General features: G+C 37.8%; 1 protein-coding gene across 1 annotated transcript in view; it reads right to left on the bottom strand.

The window, feature by feature from the left end:
* The window catches only part of LOC117321668 (signal transducer and activator of transcription 5A-like), a 45,082-nt gene that overhangs the window by 17,047 nt on the left and 14,727 nt on the right, over positions 1-13,308 (bottom strand). The window contains exons 2-11 of the mRNA XM_033876174.1: positions 12,407-12,497; positions 11,444-11,601; positions 10,875-11,031; positions 10,268-10,357; positions 9,581-9,667; positions 7,704-7,785; positions 7,129-7,313; positions 6,480-6,631; positions 5,880-6,041; positions 4,967-5,101 (exon numbers count right to left, since the gene is read on the bottom strand). Of these exons, the coding sequence (XP_033732065.1) occupies positions 4,967-5,101; positions 5,880-6,041; positions 6,480-6,631; positions 7,129-7,313; positions 7,704-7,785; positions 9,581-9,667; positions 10,268-10,357; positions 10,875-11,031; positions 11,444-11,601; positions 12,407-12,463 (1,265 nt within the window). The 5' untranslated portion in view covers positions 12,464-12,497. The remainder of the gene's footprint in view (positions 1-4,966; positions 5,102-5,879; positions 6,042-6,479; positions 6,632-7,128; positions 7,314-7,703; positions 7,786-9,580; positions 9,668-10,267; positions 10,358-10,874; positions 11,032-11,443; positions 11,602-12,406; positions 12,498-13,308) is intronic.

The following is a 13,308-nucleotide window of genomic DNA, read 5'->3' as shown; positions in this document are numbered from 1 at the left end:
TATGTAATACACTATAACAGGATGGAGACAATACGAGTATGTAAGGGCTATAACGGGATGGAGACAATACGAGTATGTAACAGAATATAACAGGATGGAGACAATACGAGTATGTAAGGGCTATAACAGGATGGAGACATTACGAGTATGTAAGGGCTATAACAGGATGGAGACAATACGAGTATGTAACAGGCTATAACAGGATGGAGACAATACGAGTATGTAAGGGCTATAACAGGATGGAGACAATACGAGTATGTAAGGGCTATAACAGTATGGAGACAATACGAGTATGTAAGGGCTATAACAGGATGGAGACAATACGAGTATGTAACAGGCTATAACAGGATGGACACAATACGAGTATGTAACAGAATGTAACAGGATGGAGACAATACGAGTATGTAACAGAATGTAACAGGATGGAGACAATACGAGTATGTAAGGGCTATAACAGGATGGAGACAATACGAGTATGTAACAGAATGTAACAGGATGGAGACAATACGAGTATGCAAGGGCTATAACAGGATGGAGACAATACGAGTATGTAACAGAATGTAACAGGATGGAGACAATACGAGTATGTAAGGGCTATAACAGGATGGAGACAATACGAGTATGTAACAGGTGATAACAGGATGGAGACAATACGAGTATGTAACAGGCTATAACAGGATGGAGACAATACGAGTATGTAAGGGCTATAACAGGATGGAGACAATACGAGTATGTAACAGGCTATAACAGGATGGAGACAATACGAGTATGTAAGGGCTATAACAGGATGGATACAATACGAGTATGTTACACACTATAACAGGATGAACACAATACGAGTATATAACAGACTATAACAGGATGGAGACATTACGAGTATGTAACAGGCTATAACAGGATGTAGACAATACGAGTATGTGACAGGCTATAACAGGACGGAGACAATACGAGTATGTAAGGGCTATAACAGGATGGAGACAATACGAGTATGTAAGGGCTATAACGGGATGGGGACAATACGAGTATATAACAGAATATAACAGGATGTAGACAATACGAGTATATAACAGAATATAACAGGATGGAGAAAATACGAGTATGTGAGGGCTAGAACAGGATGGAGACAATACGAGTATGTAACAGGCTATAACAGGATGGAGACAATACGAGTATGTAAGGGCTATAACAGGATGGAAACAATACGAGTATGTAAGGGCTATAACAGGACGGAGACAATACGAGTATGTAACAGGCTATAACGGGATGGAGACAATACGAGTATGTTACAGGCTATAACAGGATGGAGACAATACGAGTATGTAAGGGCTATAACAGGATGGAGACAATACGAGTATGTAACAGGCTATAACAGGATGGAGACAATACGAGTATGTAACAGACTATAACAGGATGGAGACAATACGAGTATATAACAGACTATAACAGGATGGAGACAATACGAGTATGTAACAGGCTATAACAGGATGGAGACAATACGAGTATATAACAGACTATAACAGGATGGAGACAATACGAGTATATAACAGGCTATAACAGGATGGAGACAATACGAGTATGTAAGGGCTATAACAGGATGGAGACATTACGAGTATATAACAGGCTATAACAGGACGGAGACAATACTAGTATGTAACAGGCTATAACAGGACGGAGACAATACGAGTATATAACAGACTATAACAGTATGGAGACAATACGAGTATGTAACAGGCTATAACAGGATGGAGACAATACGAGTATGTAACAGGCTATAACAGGATGGAGACAATACGAGTATGTAAGGGCTATAACAGGATGGAGACAATACGAGTATGTAACAGGCTATAACAGGATGGGGACAATACGAGTATGTAAGGGCTATAACAGGATGGAGACAATACGAGTATGTAACAGGCTATAACAGGATGGAGACATTACGAGTATGTAAGGGCTATAACGGGATGGAGACAATACGAGTATGTAACAGGCTATAACAGGATGGAGACAATACGAGTATGTAACAGGCTATAACAGGATGGAGACAATACGAGTATGTAAGGGCTATAACAGGATGGAGACAATACGAGTATGTAACAGGCTATAACAGGATGGAGACAATACGAGTATGTAAGGGCTATAACAGTATGGAGACAATACGAGTATGTTACAGAATGTAACAGGATGGAGACAATACGAGTATGTAACAGAATGTAACAGGATGGAGACAATACGAGTATGTAACAGGCTATAACAGGATGGAGACAATACGAGTATATAACAGGCTATAACAGGATGGAGACATTACGAGTATGTAACAGGCTATAACAGGATGGAGACAATACGAGTATGTAAGGGCTATAACAGGATGGACACAATACGAGTATGTAAGGGCTATAACAGTATGGAGACAATACGAGTATGTAACAGGCTATAACAGGATGGGGACAATACGAGTATGTAAAAGGCTATAACAGGAAGGACACAATACGAGTATGTAAGGGCTATAACAGTATGGAGACAATACGAGTATGTAAGGGCTATAACGGGATGGACACAATACGAGTATGTAACAGAATGTAACAGGATGGAGACATTACGAGTATGTAAGGGCTATAACAGGATGGACACAATACGAGTATGTAACAGGCTATAACAGGATGGACACAATACGAGTATGTAACAGAATGTAACAGGATGGAGACATTACGAGTATGTAAGGGCTATAACAGGATGGACACAATACGAGTATGTAACAGGCTATAACAGGATGGAGACAATACGAGTATATAACAGACAATAACAGGATGGAGACATTACGAGTATGTAACAGGCTATAACAGGATGGAGACAATACGAGTATGTAAGGGCTATAACAGGATGGAGACAATACGAGTATATAACAGACAATAACAGGATGGAGACAATACGAGTATGTAACAGACAATAACAGGATGGAGACATTACGAGTATATAACAGAATGTAACAGGATGGAGACAATACGAGTATGTAAGGGCTATAACAGGATGGAGACAATACGAGTATGTAAGGGCTATAACAGGATGGACACAATACGAGTATGTAACAGGCTATAACAGGATGAACACAATACGAGTATATAACAGACAATAACAGGATGGAGACATTACGAGTATGTAACAGGCTATAACAGGATGGAGACAATACGAGTATGTAAGGGCTATAACAGGATGGAGACAATACGAGTATATAACAGACAATAACAGGATGGAGACAATACGAGTATGTAACAGGCTATAACAGGATGGAGACATTACGAGTATATAACAGGCTATAACAGGATGGAGACAATACGAGTATATAACAGACTATAACAGGATGGAGACAATACGAGTATGTAAGGGCTATAACAGGATGGAGACAATACGAGTATGTAACAGGCTATAACAGGATGGAGACATTACGAGTATGTAACAGGCTATAACAGGATGGAGACAATACGAGTATGTAAGGGCTATAACAGGATGGAGACAATACGAGTATATAACAGACTATAACAGGATGGAGACATTACGAGTATGTAAGGGCTATAACAGTATGGAGACAATACGAGTATGTAACAGGCTATAACAGGATGAAGACAATACGAGTATGTAAGGGCTATAACAGGTTGGAGACAATACGAGTATGTGAGGGCTATAACAGGATGGAGACAATACGAGTATGTAAGGGCTATAACAGGATGGAGACATTACGAGTATGTAAGGGCTATAACAGGATGGAGACAATACGAGTATGTAAGGGCTATAACAGTATGGACACAATACGAGTATGTAACAGAATGTAACAGGATGTAGACAATACGAGTATGTAACAGACTATAACAGTATGGAGACAATACGAGTATGTAACAGGCTATAACAGGATGGAGACAATACGAGTATATAACAGACTATAACAGGATGGAGACAATACGAGTATGTTACACACTATAACAGTATGGACACAATACGAGTATGTAACAGAATGTAACAGGATGTAGACAATACGAGTATGTAACAGACTATAACAGTATGGACACAATACGAGTATGTAACAGAATGTAACAGGATGTAGACAATACGAGTATGTAACAGGCTATAACAGGACGGAGACAATACGAGTATGTAAGGGCTATAACAGGATGGAGACAATACGAGTATGTAACAGGCTATAACAGGATGGAGACAATACGAGTATGTTACACACTATAACAGGATGGAGACATTACGAGTATGTAAGGGCTATAACAGGATGGAGACAATACGAGTATGTAACAGGCTATAACAGGATGGAGACAATACGAGTATGTAACAGAATATAACAGGATGGAGACAATACGAGTATGTAACACACTATAACAGTATGGAGACAATACGAGTATGTAAGGGCTATAACAGGATGGAGACAATACGAGTATGTAAGGGCTATAACAGGATGGAGACAATACGAGTATGTAACAGGCTATAACAGGACGGAGACAATACGAGTATGTAACAGAATGTAACAGGATGGAGACAATACGAGTATGTAAGGGCTATAACAGGATGGAGACAATACGAGTATGTAACAGGCTATAACAGGATGGAGACAATACGAGTATGTAACAGGCTATAACAGGATGGAGACAATACGAGTATGTAAGGGCTATAACAGGATGGAGACAATACGAGTATGTAAGGGCTATAACAGGATGGAGACAATACGAGTATGTAACAGGCTATAACAGGACGGAGACAATACGAGTATGTAACAGAATGTAACAGGATGGAGACAATACGAGTATGTAAGGGCTATAACAGGATGGAGACAATACGAGTATGTAACAGGCTATAAAAGGATGTATTTATGTGGGTGTAAATATGAACAAAAGATTATCTTGTTTTTCTGTTGTTGCTGTTAGGATAAACCTTGTAGGATATATAATGAGTAAGACTAGGATGTCCTCACCTTATGAGAACTGCTGTAACCTTTCGAGGATCCATGTAAGTTTTCAGTTTGTTACCAAGTAGGAGCCTCACTTTGGCTGTGAACTTATTGTTGACCTTCAGTATCTGTGGAGGCTGGCATTCCACTATAAAGGCGCTGTGTCAAAAAATCGTTGACAGGTGATATTCAAACTTAATGTATTCAAATGATACTGATATAAGGTCGACATACAAAATGTGCACATTGTGGAGATTAAATAGATGTTAGTTAAAGAGTTCTAGAGCCACGATGAATAAAGTTTTTCCTTTTCCAATTTTAGCGACGACACGTTAGCGATTTGAAAGATACTTGGATCATTTAAAGGATTATCAAATACATACTTCTGCCAAAGGACATAGCAATGCTTTTCAAATCGTCTAATAGCCGAACCTTCTTAAACAACTAGGTAGCCCCTTTTGGCATACGTGAGCCTTATAACGATTGTTTTCCTAAAATGTCTCTCGCATTGAATGGATCACAAATGTTTTGACAAAATAATTGTCAGCACATTTTTACAAATACGCAAACAAACCCGCGGCGACAGTCACTTTGCAGGATACAGAAGAACTTGCTTTGCTTAATAGCCTGTTATTCGTAGTTGATCAGGTGACGGACGTACGCAGGTTTGTGGAAATGAAACTCATCCACAGTAAGCTGATTTTAGGTAGTTTGTGAGATTAAGTACATTTTGACCTAAATAATGCGAATTTCTATCTTCTGACTTTGTTAATGAGGATGACTGCCTTTTGTAAAGGTTAGTGAGAATGCTATTTTTATCTTCTGAAAAGGTTAATAAAAATTAATAACGTTTGACAGAGTTCGTGAAAATGCTATTTTATTCTGACCAGGTCAGTTCAAATTAATACCATTTTACAAGTTTAATGACGATGTCTACCTTCTGACAATGTTAGCGAGGATACTGTTAACAGAACTGCTCGAGCTGGCCACCATGTCCTGTATACCGTGAGGAACATCAATGGGAAAGTCTTGTCCAAAGGACTCCATCTGGGAAATCTGATTTCGATTTTTCCATGTCAAGTCAGCCAAGCCTTCAAACCTGTTATTCAAATGTGATATCATTGATTTTTCATTGTCCCAAAACATGTATTTATATAGCAAGTGTGGCATGGGACTAGGGAACTTTTTTATTGCAATCATCATTCATTTAAAAGTCACTTCCCACTTGAGTTCTGTAAGATCTCAGTGATAATGTTAACTGTTACTAAGGCAGTTGTGTACGTGTTGAACAAAACAAAGGGTCAGAACATTGTTTATATAGGGTTTAGGACCAGGTTACCATGGAGTATGCTCAACCCTTCTTACACAACTACAAGTAGTTAATGTGAAAAAGATGAAATGCTTGAACAGACGTCGTCCAAATTAGAAATAATCTCAGGAAGCTGCCCTACATGGAATATCGCATCAAATGAAGACACGTTACGGAATAACTACTTGCCTTAGCCTAAAATATTATCAAACTGTTAAAAAAACTAACCAGTTCTGTATGGTGGCCAGTGCTCGGAGGTCAAACTCGACTCCGTTACCTGCTAACCTCTGTTGCTGTTTCCATGACAACACTTCCTGATTGACCAGTTTTTGGAGAACCTCAAGTTCACAGCGTGTCTGATGAAAATTCTCTATAAAATCCTGTCAATCAACAACAGTAACAACTTACGATAATTAACTCTATCAATGCCACCTGTTTGGAACAACGAATACAAATAAACTGGATATTGTAGCATTGTTATATTACTGTTACATAGGCTAACCACGAAATTTCGTATATATGAAACAAACCACGAAAGAACGTAGACAGAACATTTCATGTGATACAGTCAATGTATCAGGTTTTACATATAGATCGAGGGGAATGCTGATATCGATGACTGTATAGGTAGATTTACTTTTATCGATAACAACTATGACATTGAGCCTGGCCTTTTCTGTAATATAAATAACAAATTCATCCAAACATCAAACTTTACAAAGCTGGAGAAAAATCCATAGCTAACACGATGAAACTTGACACAGAACCAGTGTGTAATAGTAGATGTCCTCTTCACTTACAAAAAAGTGACGAGGGCACACTATTCCGTACAGTACAACCTGATTGAAATGTGAACCACGTGACACATAACACATACTCGTCTTATCTGTACGAGCTGTGTGACCATATCTTTTATGGTATGGTTGATTTCCTGTGTCCTCTGGGTTAGACTGGACCTCTGGTTCATACATAACACAAGGTTTTGTTGGTATGCATCAGGAGCCATATTCGTAATAGAATTCTGCACATTATGGAGCTGGTTCTCAATCTGCTGTGTTTGGCCTGTAATTAAACGGTATACTGATTCAGTTTGTGCAATACTCCAAGACGTTTACTCCTTGTACTCATTCTTCACAAAGTCAGCTGAACTAAATTTCATTTGGGCTATTATTTTTAATTAAGCAATACCAGTATGCAAGTATTTCCAAATAAGTGTTTTCGTCGTCATATTTTGAATACCTTTTTTCATGAAGTTTGAATATTGATCTTTGAATTTGATATATTCTAAAAATATACTATACAAATACTTTGTAGTTTTTTTCATCTGATGTGAAACAGAGATTTTCGAGGTAAACATATCTAATACTTACGATTTTAAGAATATTTTCTCAAAACCGTATATCGATATGTATATCGTTTTGAATGTAACCAATCAACTAATATACTTTATACCTTTAACCTGGTTAAGCTTCTGACGCGTGATATTAAACTGTTTGAACTTTTCATCCAGTGTTTGCAGATAGTTCTGTGTTACCTGAAATGCGAGGATATGAAGTTAGACGAATGTAATAATGTATATACAAGATAATATGATATCATTTTACTCGTTATTTAACAACAACTGACTCCAGTATCAGTGTCTTTGTTTTATTCATATTTACAGTAGCTTTCGATATATCTCTCTTTTGATTGCCTCCTGTGTAAGTATCTCCCCTAGTAGTAATTTTCCCTGTAATTGCCTCCCGTGTAATGTTTGCCCCTTGCAGTAACTTCCCCTGTAATTTCCTTTTGTGTACCATCTCACCTTGTAGTTACTTCTCCTTCATTTTCTCCCTTTTAATTTTCTCCCAATGCAGTAGCTTCCCCTGTAATTGCCTCCCATGTAATTATCTTCCCTAGCAGTAACTTCCTTTGAAATTACCTTTTGTGTAATTATCTCCCCTTGTAGTTACTTCTCCTTAATTGTCTCTCTTTTAAGTATCTCCCGTTGTAGTGTCTTCGCCTGTAGTTACTCCCCCTGTAATAACCTTTTGTGTAATTATCTCCCCTGGTGGTAACTTCCTCTGTAATTACCATTTGTATAATTATCTCCCCTTGTAGTTACTTCTCCTTCATTGTCTCTCTTTTAAGTATCTCCCGTTGTAGTCTTCCCCTGTAGTTACTCCCCCTATAATAACCTTTTGTGTAATTATCTCCCCTTGTAGTTACTTTCTTAATTGCCTCCCTTGTAATTATACCTCTTTTGTAGTTACTTCCCTTGTTATTGCCTCCCTTGTAATAAGCTCTCCTTGTCGTTTCTTCCCCTGTTATTTCTCCCCCCTCCCCTGTATTTGTCTCTCCTGTAATTTCCTTTTGTGTAACCATCTCCCCTTGAAGTTACTTCTCCTTAATTGTCCCCCTTTTAATTTTTTCCCAATGCAGTAGCTTCCCCTGTCATTGCCTCCCGTGTAATTATCTTCCCTAGCAGTTACTTCCTTTGAAATTACCTTTTGTGTAATTATCTCCCCTTGTAGTTACTTCTCCTTAATTGTCTCTCTTTTAAGTATCTCCCGTTGTAGTGTCTTCCCCTGTAGTTATTCCCCCTATAATAACCTTTTGTGTAATTATCTCCCCTTGTGGTAACTTCCTCTGTAATTACCATTTGTGTAATTATCTCCCCTTGTAGTTACTTCTCCTTAATTGTCTCTCTTTTAAGTATCTCCCGTTGTAGTGTCTTCGCCTGTAGTTATTCCCCCTATAATAACCTTTTGTGTAATTATCTCCCCTTGTGGTAACTTCCTCTGTAATTACCTTTTGTGTAATTATCTCCCATTGTAGTTACTTCCCCTTAATTGTCTCTCTTTTAAGTATCTCCCGTTGTAGTGTCTTCCCCTGTAGTTACCCCCCCCCCCCCCCCCCCCCCCCTATAATAACCTTTTGTGTAATTATCTCCCCTGGTGGTAACTTCCTCTGTAATTACCTTTTGTGTAATTATCTCCCCTTGTAGTTACTTCTCCTTCATTGTCTCTCCTCTAAGTATCTCCCGTTGTAGTGTCTTCCCCTGTAGTTACTCATCCTATAATAACCTTTTGTGTAATTATCTCCCCTTGTAGTTACTTTTTTAATTGCCTCCCTTGTAAATATACCTCTTTTGTAGTTACTTCCCTTGTTATTGCCTCCTTTGTAATAAGCTCACCTTGTCGTTTCTTCCCCTGTTATTTCTCCCCTCTCCCCTGTATTTGTCTCTCCTGTCATTTCCTTTTGTGTAACTATATCCCCTTGTAGTTACTTCTCCTATAATTGCCTCCCGTGTAAGCATACCTCTTTGTAATTGCCGTCCCTATACTTACTTGGGTTCTACTCTGTAAACGTTCAATCCTCTGAATGACATCCAGCTGGCGGTGATACTGAGTGTCACCTCCATTCTCAGATGTAGCCTGATCAAACCAACAAAAATACCGACATTTTAACCACACTAGAATTCAAACTCAAAATTAATAACCAGAGGGCAAAACATGAACAAAAATATCGAGTGCACGGATACTTTTGAAAAAGTACAATAAGCCCGGGTGCTCAAATGAGGAGTAGGGGTGGAGATATCTGAACCACAAGGGACAAGCCTCGAACACGCCCCGACTTATCGAGTAAGTAAATAGAATGAGACAATGATGTGCACCATCACGTTTCCTCTGGTATTAACAGACTGCATCTCTCTCGACACAGCATGTTAATGTATCAGTCCGTAGACGACATTTGTCATCGTTATAATGGTAACACGCCCTTGAATAAATAACCAACTGGTATATGTAAACACCAAAGAAAGGAGAATCAGATATGTTACTATCTAGAAATGGAAAAATAGCAACTGAATTGAAGTCATCCTGCATATCATACCGCTTAGTTGTCATAATAAATTTACTCTCTTGTCATAATATTACGAGGAATACGTCATGATTATATATAATAAATGATCCTATACTTATTACTATATCATCCAGAAATATAAGTAAATGCAACAATTGTGTTTCCCCACTAACATTTTCTGCCTGAGCCACTGCACGCTCCTCCTGCGACAGGTAGCTTTTCACTAACTTGACAAACTCCAGTGCATTCCCCGTGTATCTTTGCTAAAATAAAAAAGAACACCAACGTGTAAACACGTGTATTTCACCTAGTATTTAAATGTAGAATCAGTTCTGGTCAAAAGCTAATAGACTGATTCATACCTACGGAATCTGCTTTGATGCAAATTTACAGTGTAACATTTGTTTGTGTCTACCTAGACATTAATGTATCATTTGGATGTAAAGAGCAAATACGTTACTTATTTATGTTTCCTCATAACTCGATTTCCTTATAAAGCTAAAGAACTAGTATTGTAATGAAGGATCACTCTATTGCAATAGGTATAAATTAAAACCTTATGTTTTATAGGCATTTTCCTCCATTACTATAAAAGCTAATATCCATAACCTGAGTAAGTTATATGCACTTTTTATAGGCATTTTTCTCTATTACTTAAAAGCAATTGTTCTTCACCTGAGTAAGTTACTTTTTATAGGCATTTTCCTCCATTAGTATAAAAGCTATTGTCCTTTACCTGAGTAAGTTACTTTCATCAAACATTCACTTACTGTTACTTACTCTGATTTTATGTTCAGAATCCCGAAGTTTTGTTTTCAGGACGAACTCGGTTGTTTTACGAATTGAGCTCCTGAGATCATTTAACAAGGATTCTAACATCTGATTGGCAAATCCTTCATCTTCTACGTTTCCTGAATTCTCTTCGTTCACTTCACTCCTGAACTCACAAAGTAAAACGAAAATAATGATATACCAATATAATGATGAAATCATAATTGAAACTCAAAATCGATTAAAAGAGAACAGACATATAGATTTGCGTTGAGACTCCTGAGGAAGTACAATGGGAATAAGCCAATGTCCTTCTGAAGAAAAAGCGTCTCCCGCCATACAAATCTAGGTCCGTGTTAAGTCACAATCTCAAATGAGAGTTAGGTTGGTGACATTGGAACAACTGATGCCTTGCATCTTCGACATTACCCACGTTCTCATCCCCAACCTTTCTCATTGAATTATAGAATAATTGGCGTGTATTTGCACACGTACATGTAAATGATAACCTAAGTCAAATAGGAATGCAAATAGCTTAGTTATATAATCTATGTAACATATTATTTAATGTGGCCTACAATGGCAGATCTTCTATAAGGTCCGCTAGCTGGTCACGGACTTCCACGGTGAATGGATCGCGGTACTGGTCCAGCAGCTGACGCTGAATCTGTATAGGTAACATCTTCACACGTCCCCATAATGATTTAGACTGCTCGTACAACGGTGTTCGTGGTGTCTGAAAAAAGTTACTTATTAGTGTTACTGACACATCACAAGAATTGGTACACAAAGGTTGGTTCTTTAACTGACCAAATATGACACCAGTTCAGAGCAAGTACATAGCCATTTCCCCACTGGAGTGATATTGACTTCAAGGGTGTAAACTAACTGTATCGTGTTCATCTAGAAAAGTAACCCTATCTCCGATAAAACTTACTATATTTATCCGGCAATGTCCTTACATTGTAATAAACTCGAGTCATAATGTAGTAAACTCAACCTCAACTTCGAGTCATAATGTAGTAAACTCAACCTCAACTTCGAGTCATAATGTAATAAAAACAACCTCAACTTCGAGTCATAATGTAATAAACTCAACCTCAACTTCCGAGTCATAATGTAATGAACTCAACACCTACTTCGAGTCATAATGTAATAAAAAAAAATCCCTTCTTTGAACCAAAATGTAATAAACTTAATCTCTACTTTGAGGCATACTGTAATAAATTCAACCCTTCCTTAAAGTCAAAGTTTGTATAATTGGATCTTGGGTGTAATTACACAATAAATACGGTATAATTCATTTACATTAAAAATGCTAAGATGATTTAAACAACATGCCAATAAATTTGATATTTAGTTGTAACAATATCAACATCAATTAAACAATGGAACCATCGCAAGGTAGATATAGAGAAACTTCTATTCTAAGGTCAGTGCTCACGGAACATGTAAAACACAATTGATTATACATAATCTCACATGAAAATGGTCATGACAAAACGATTAAAAAACGACTAAGGTATATAAACACTAGTTACGTTGAGTTCCGTTTCACTAGTAGTACTGCCAGGAGACCTTTCTTCATCAACACTCATATTTACGTCGGGATTTTCACGTTTCCACTTCAATCTACAAAGGACAAAGCGTTTCTCATTACAATACGTGAAGTTAAAACAAATGTAACAGGCCATGATCAAATAGCGATATTATCAGCAATGTTACTGCAATATCATCCGCCCTGCTTTACTTACAATGCTTTGCTATGCCCCCTCCTCCTTCCTTAGTATAATGTTTTTTCAGTGGTATGCCTCCCTACAAAGCTATGTCTTTTCTATCAGGCTTTCTCTTCTGTAGTAATATGATGGACTCTTGTGCTTCTAATCTTAAGTATGTTTGCAATTACAAATGCTATACAAAATGCGAGCCCTCAAATAGAGCAGAAAGAAAATACGAGCCTTCAAATTGAGCAGAAAGAAAATACGAGCCTTCAAATAGAGCAGAAAGAAAATACGAGCCTTCAAATAGAGCAGAAAGAAAATGTGAGCCTTCAAATAGAGCAGGAAGAAAATACGATACTTCAAATAGAGCAGAAAGAAAATGTGAGCCTTCAAATAGAGCAGAAAGAAAATGTGAGACTTCAAATAGAGCAGAAAGAAAATACGAGCCTTCAAATAGAGCAGAAAGAAAATACGAGCCTTCAAATAGAGCAGAAAGAAAATGTGAGCCTTCAAATAGAGCAGAAAGAAAATACGAGCCTTCAAATAGAGCAGAAAGAACAGAACGACATGTCGCATCACTGTTAATGTTGTCCTCTATAATATATAAGTACCGTAACATCGACACTAATTTTACTTTATTTCCCTATTGACCATGTTGTACATGCTCAATAAGCAGTTCAAATGAAAGTAAACATTGTCCTCTGTATCACGAAGGCCCTCCT

Source organism: Pecten maximus, chromosome 2 (genome assembly GCF_902652985.1).
Source record: "Pecten maximus chromosome 2, xPecMax1.1, whole genome shotgun sequence".
Taxonomy (NCBI): domain Eukaryota; kingdom Metazoa; phylum Mollusca; class Bivalvia; order Pectinida; family Pectinidae; genus Pecten; species Pecten maximus.
Note: the sequence above shows the minus strand (reverse complement) of the source record. Positions and strands in the feature narration are given on the sequence as shown.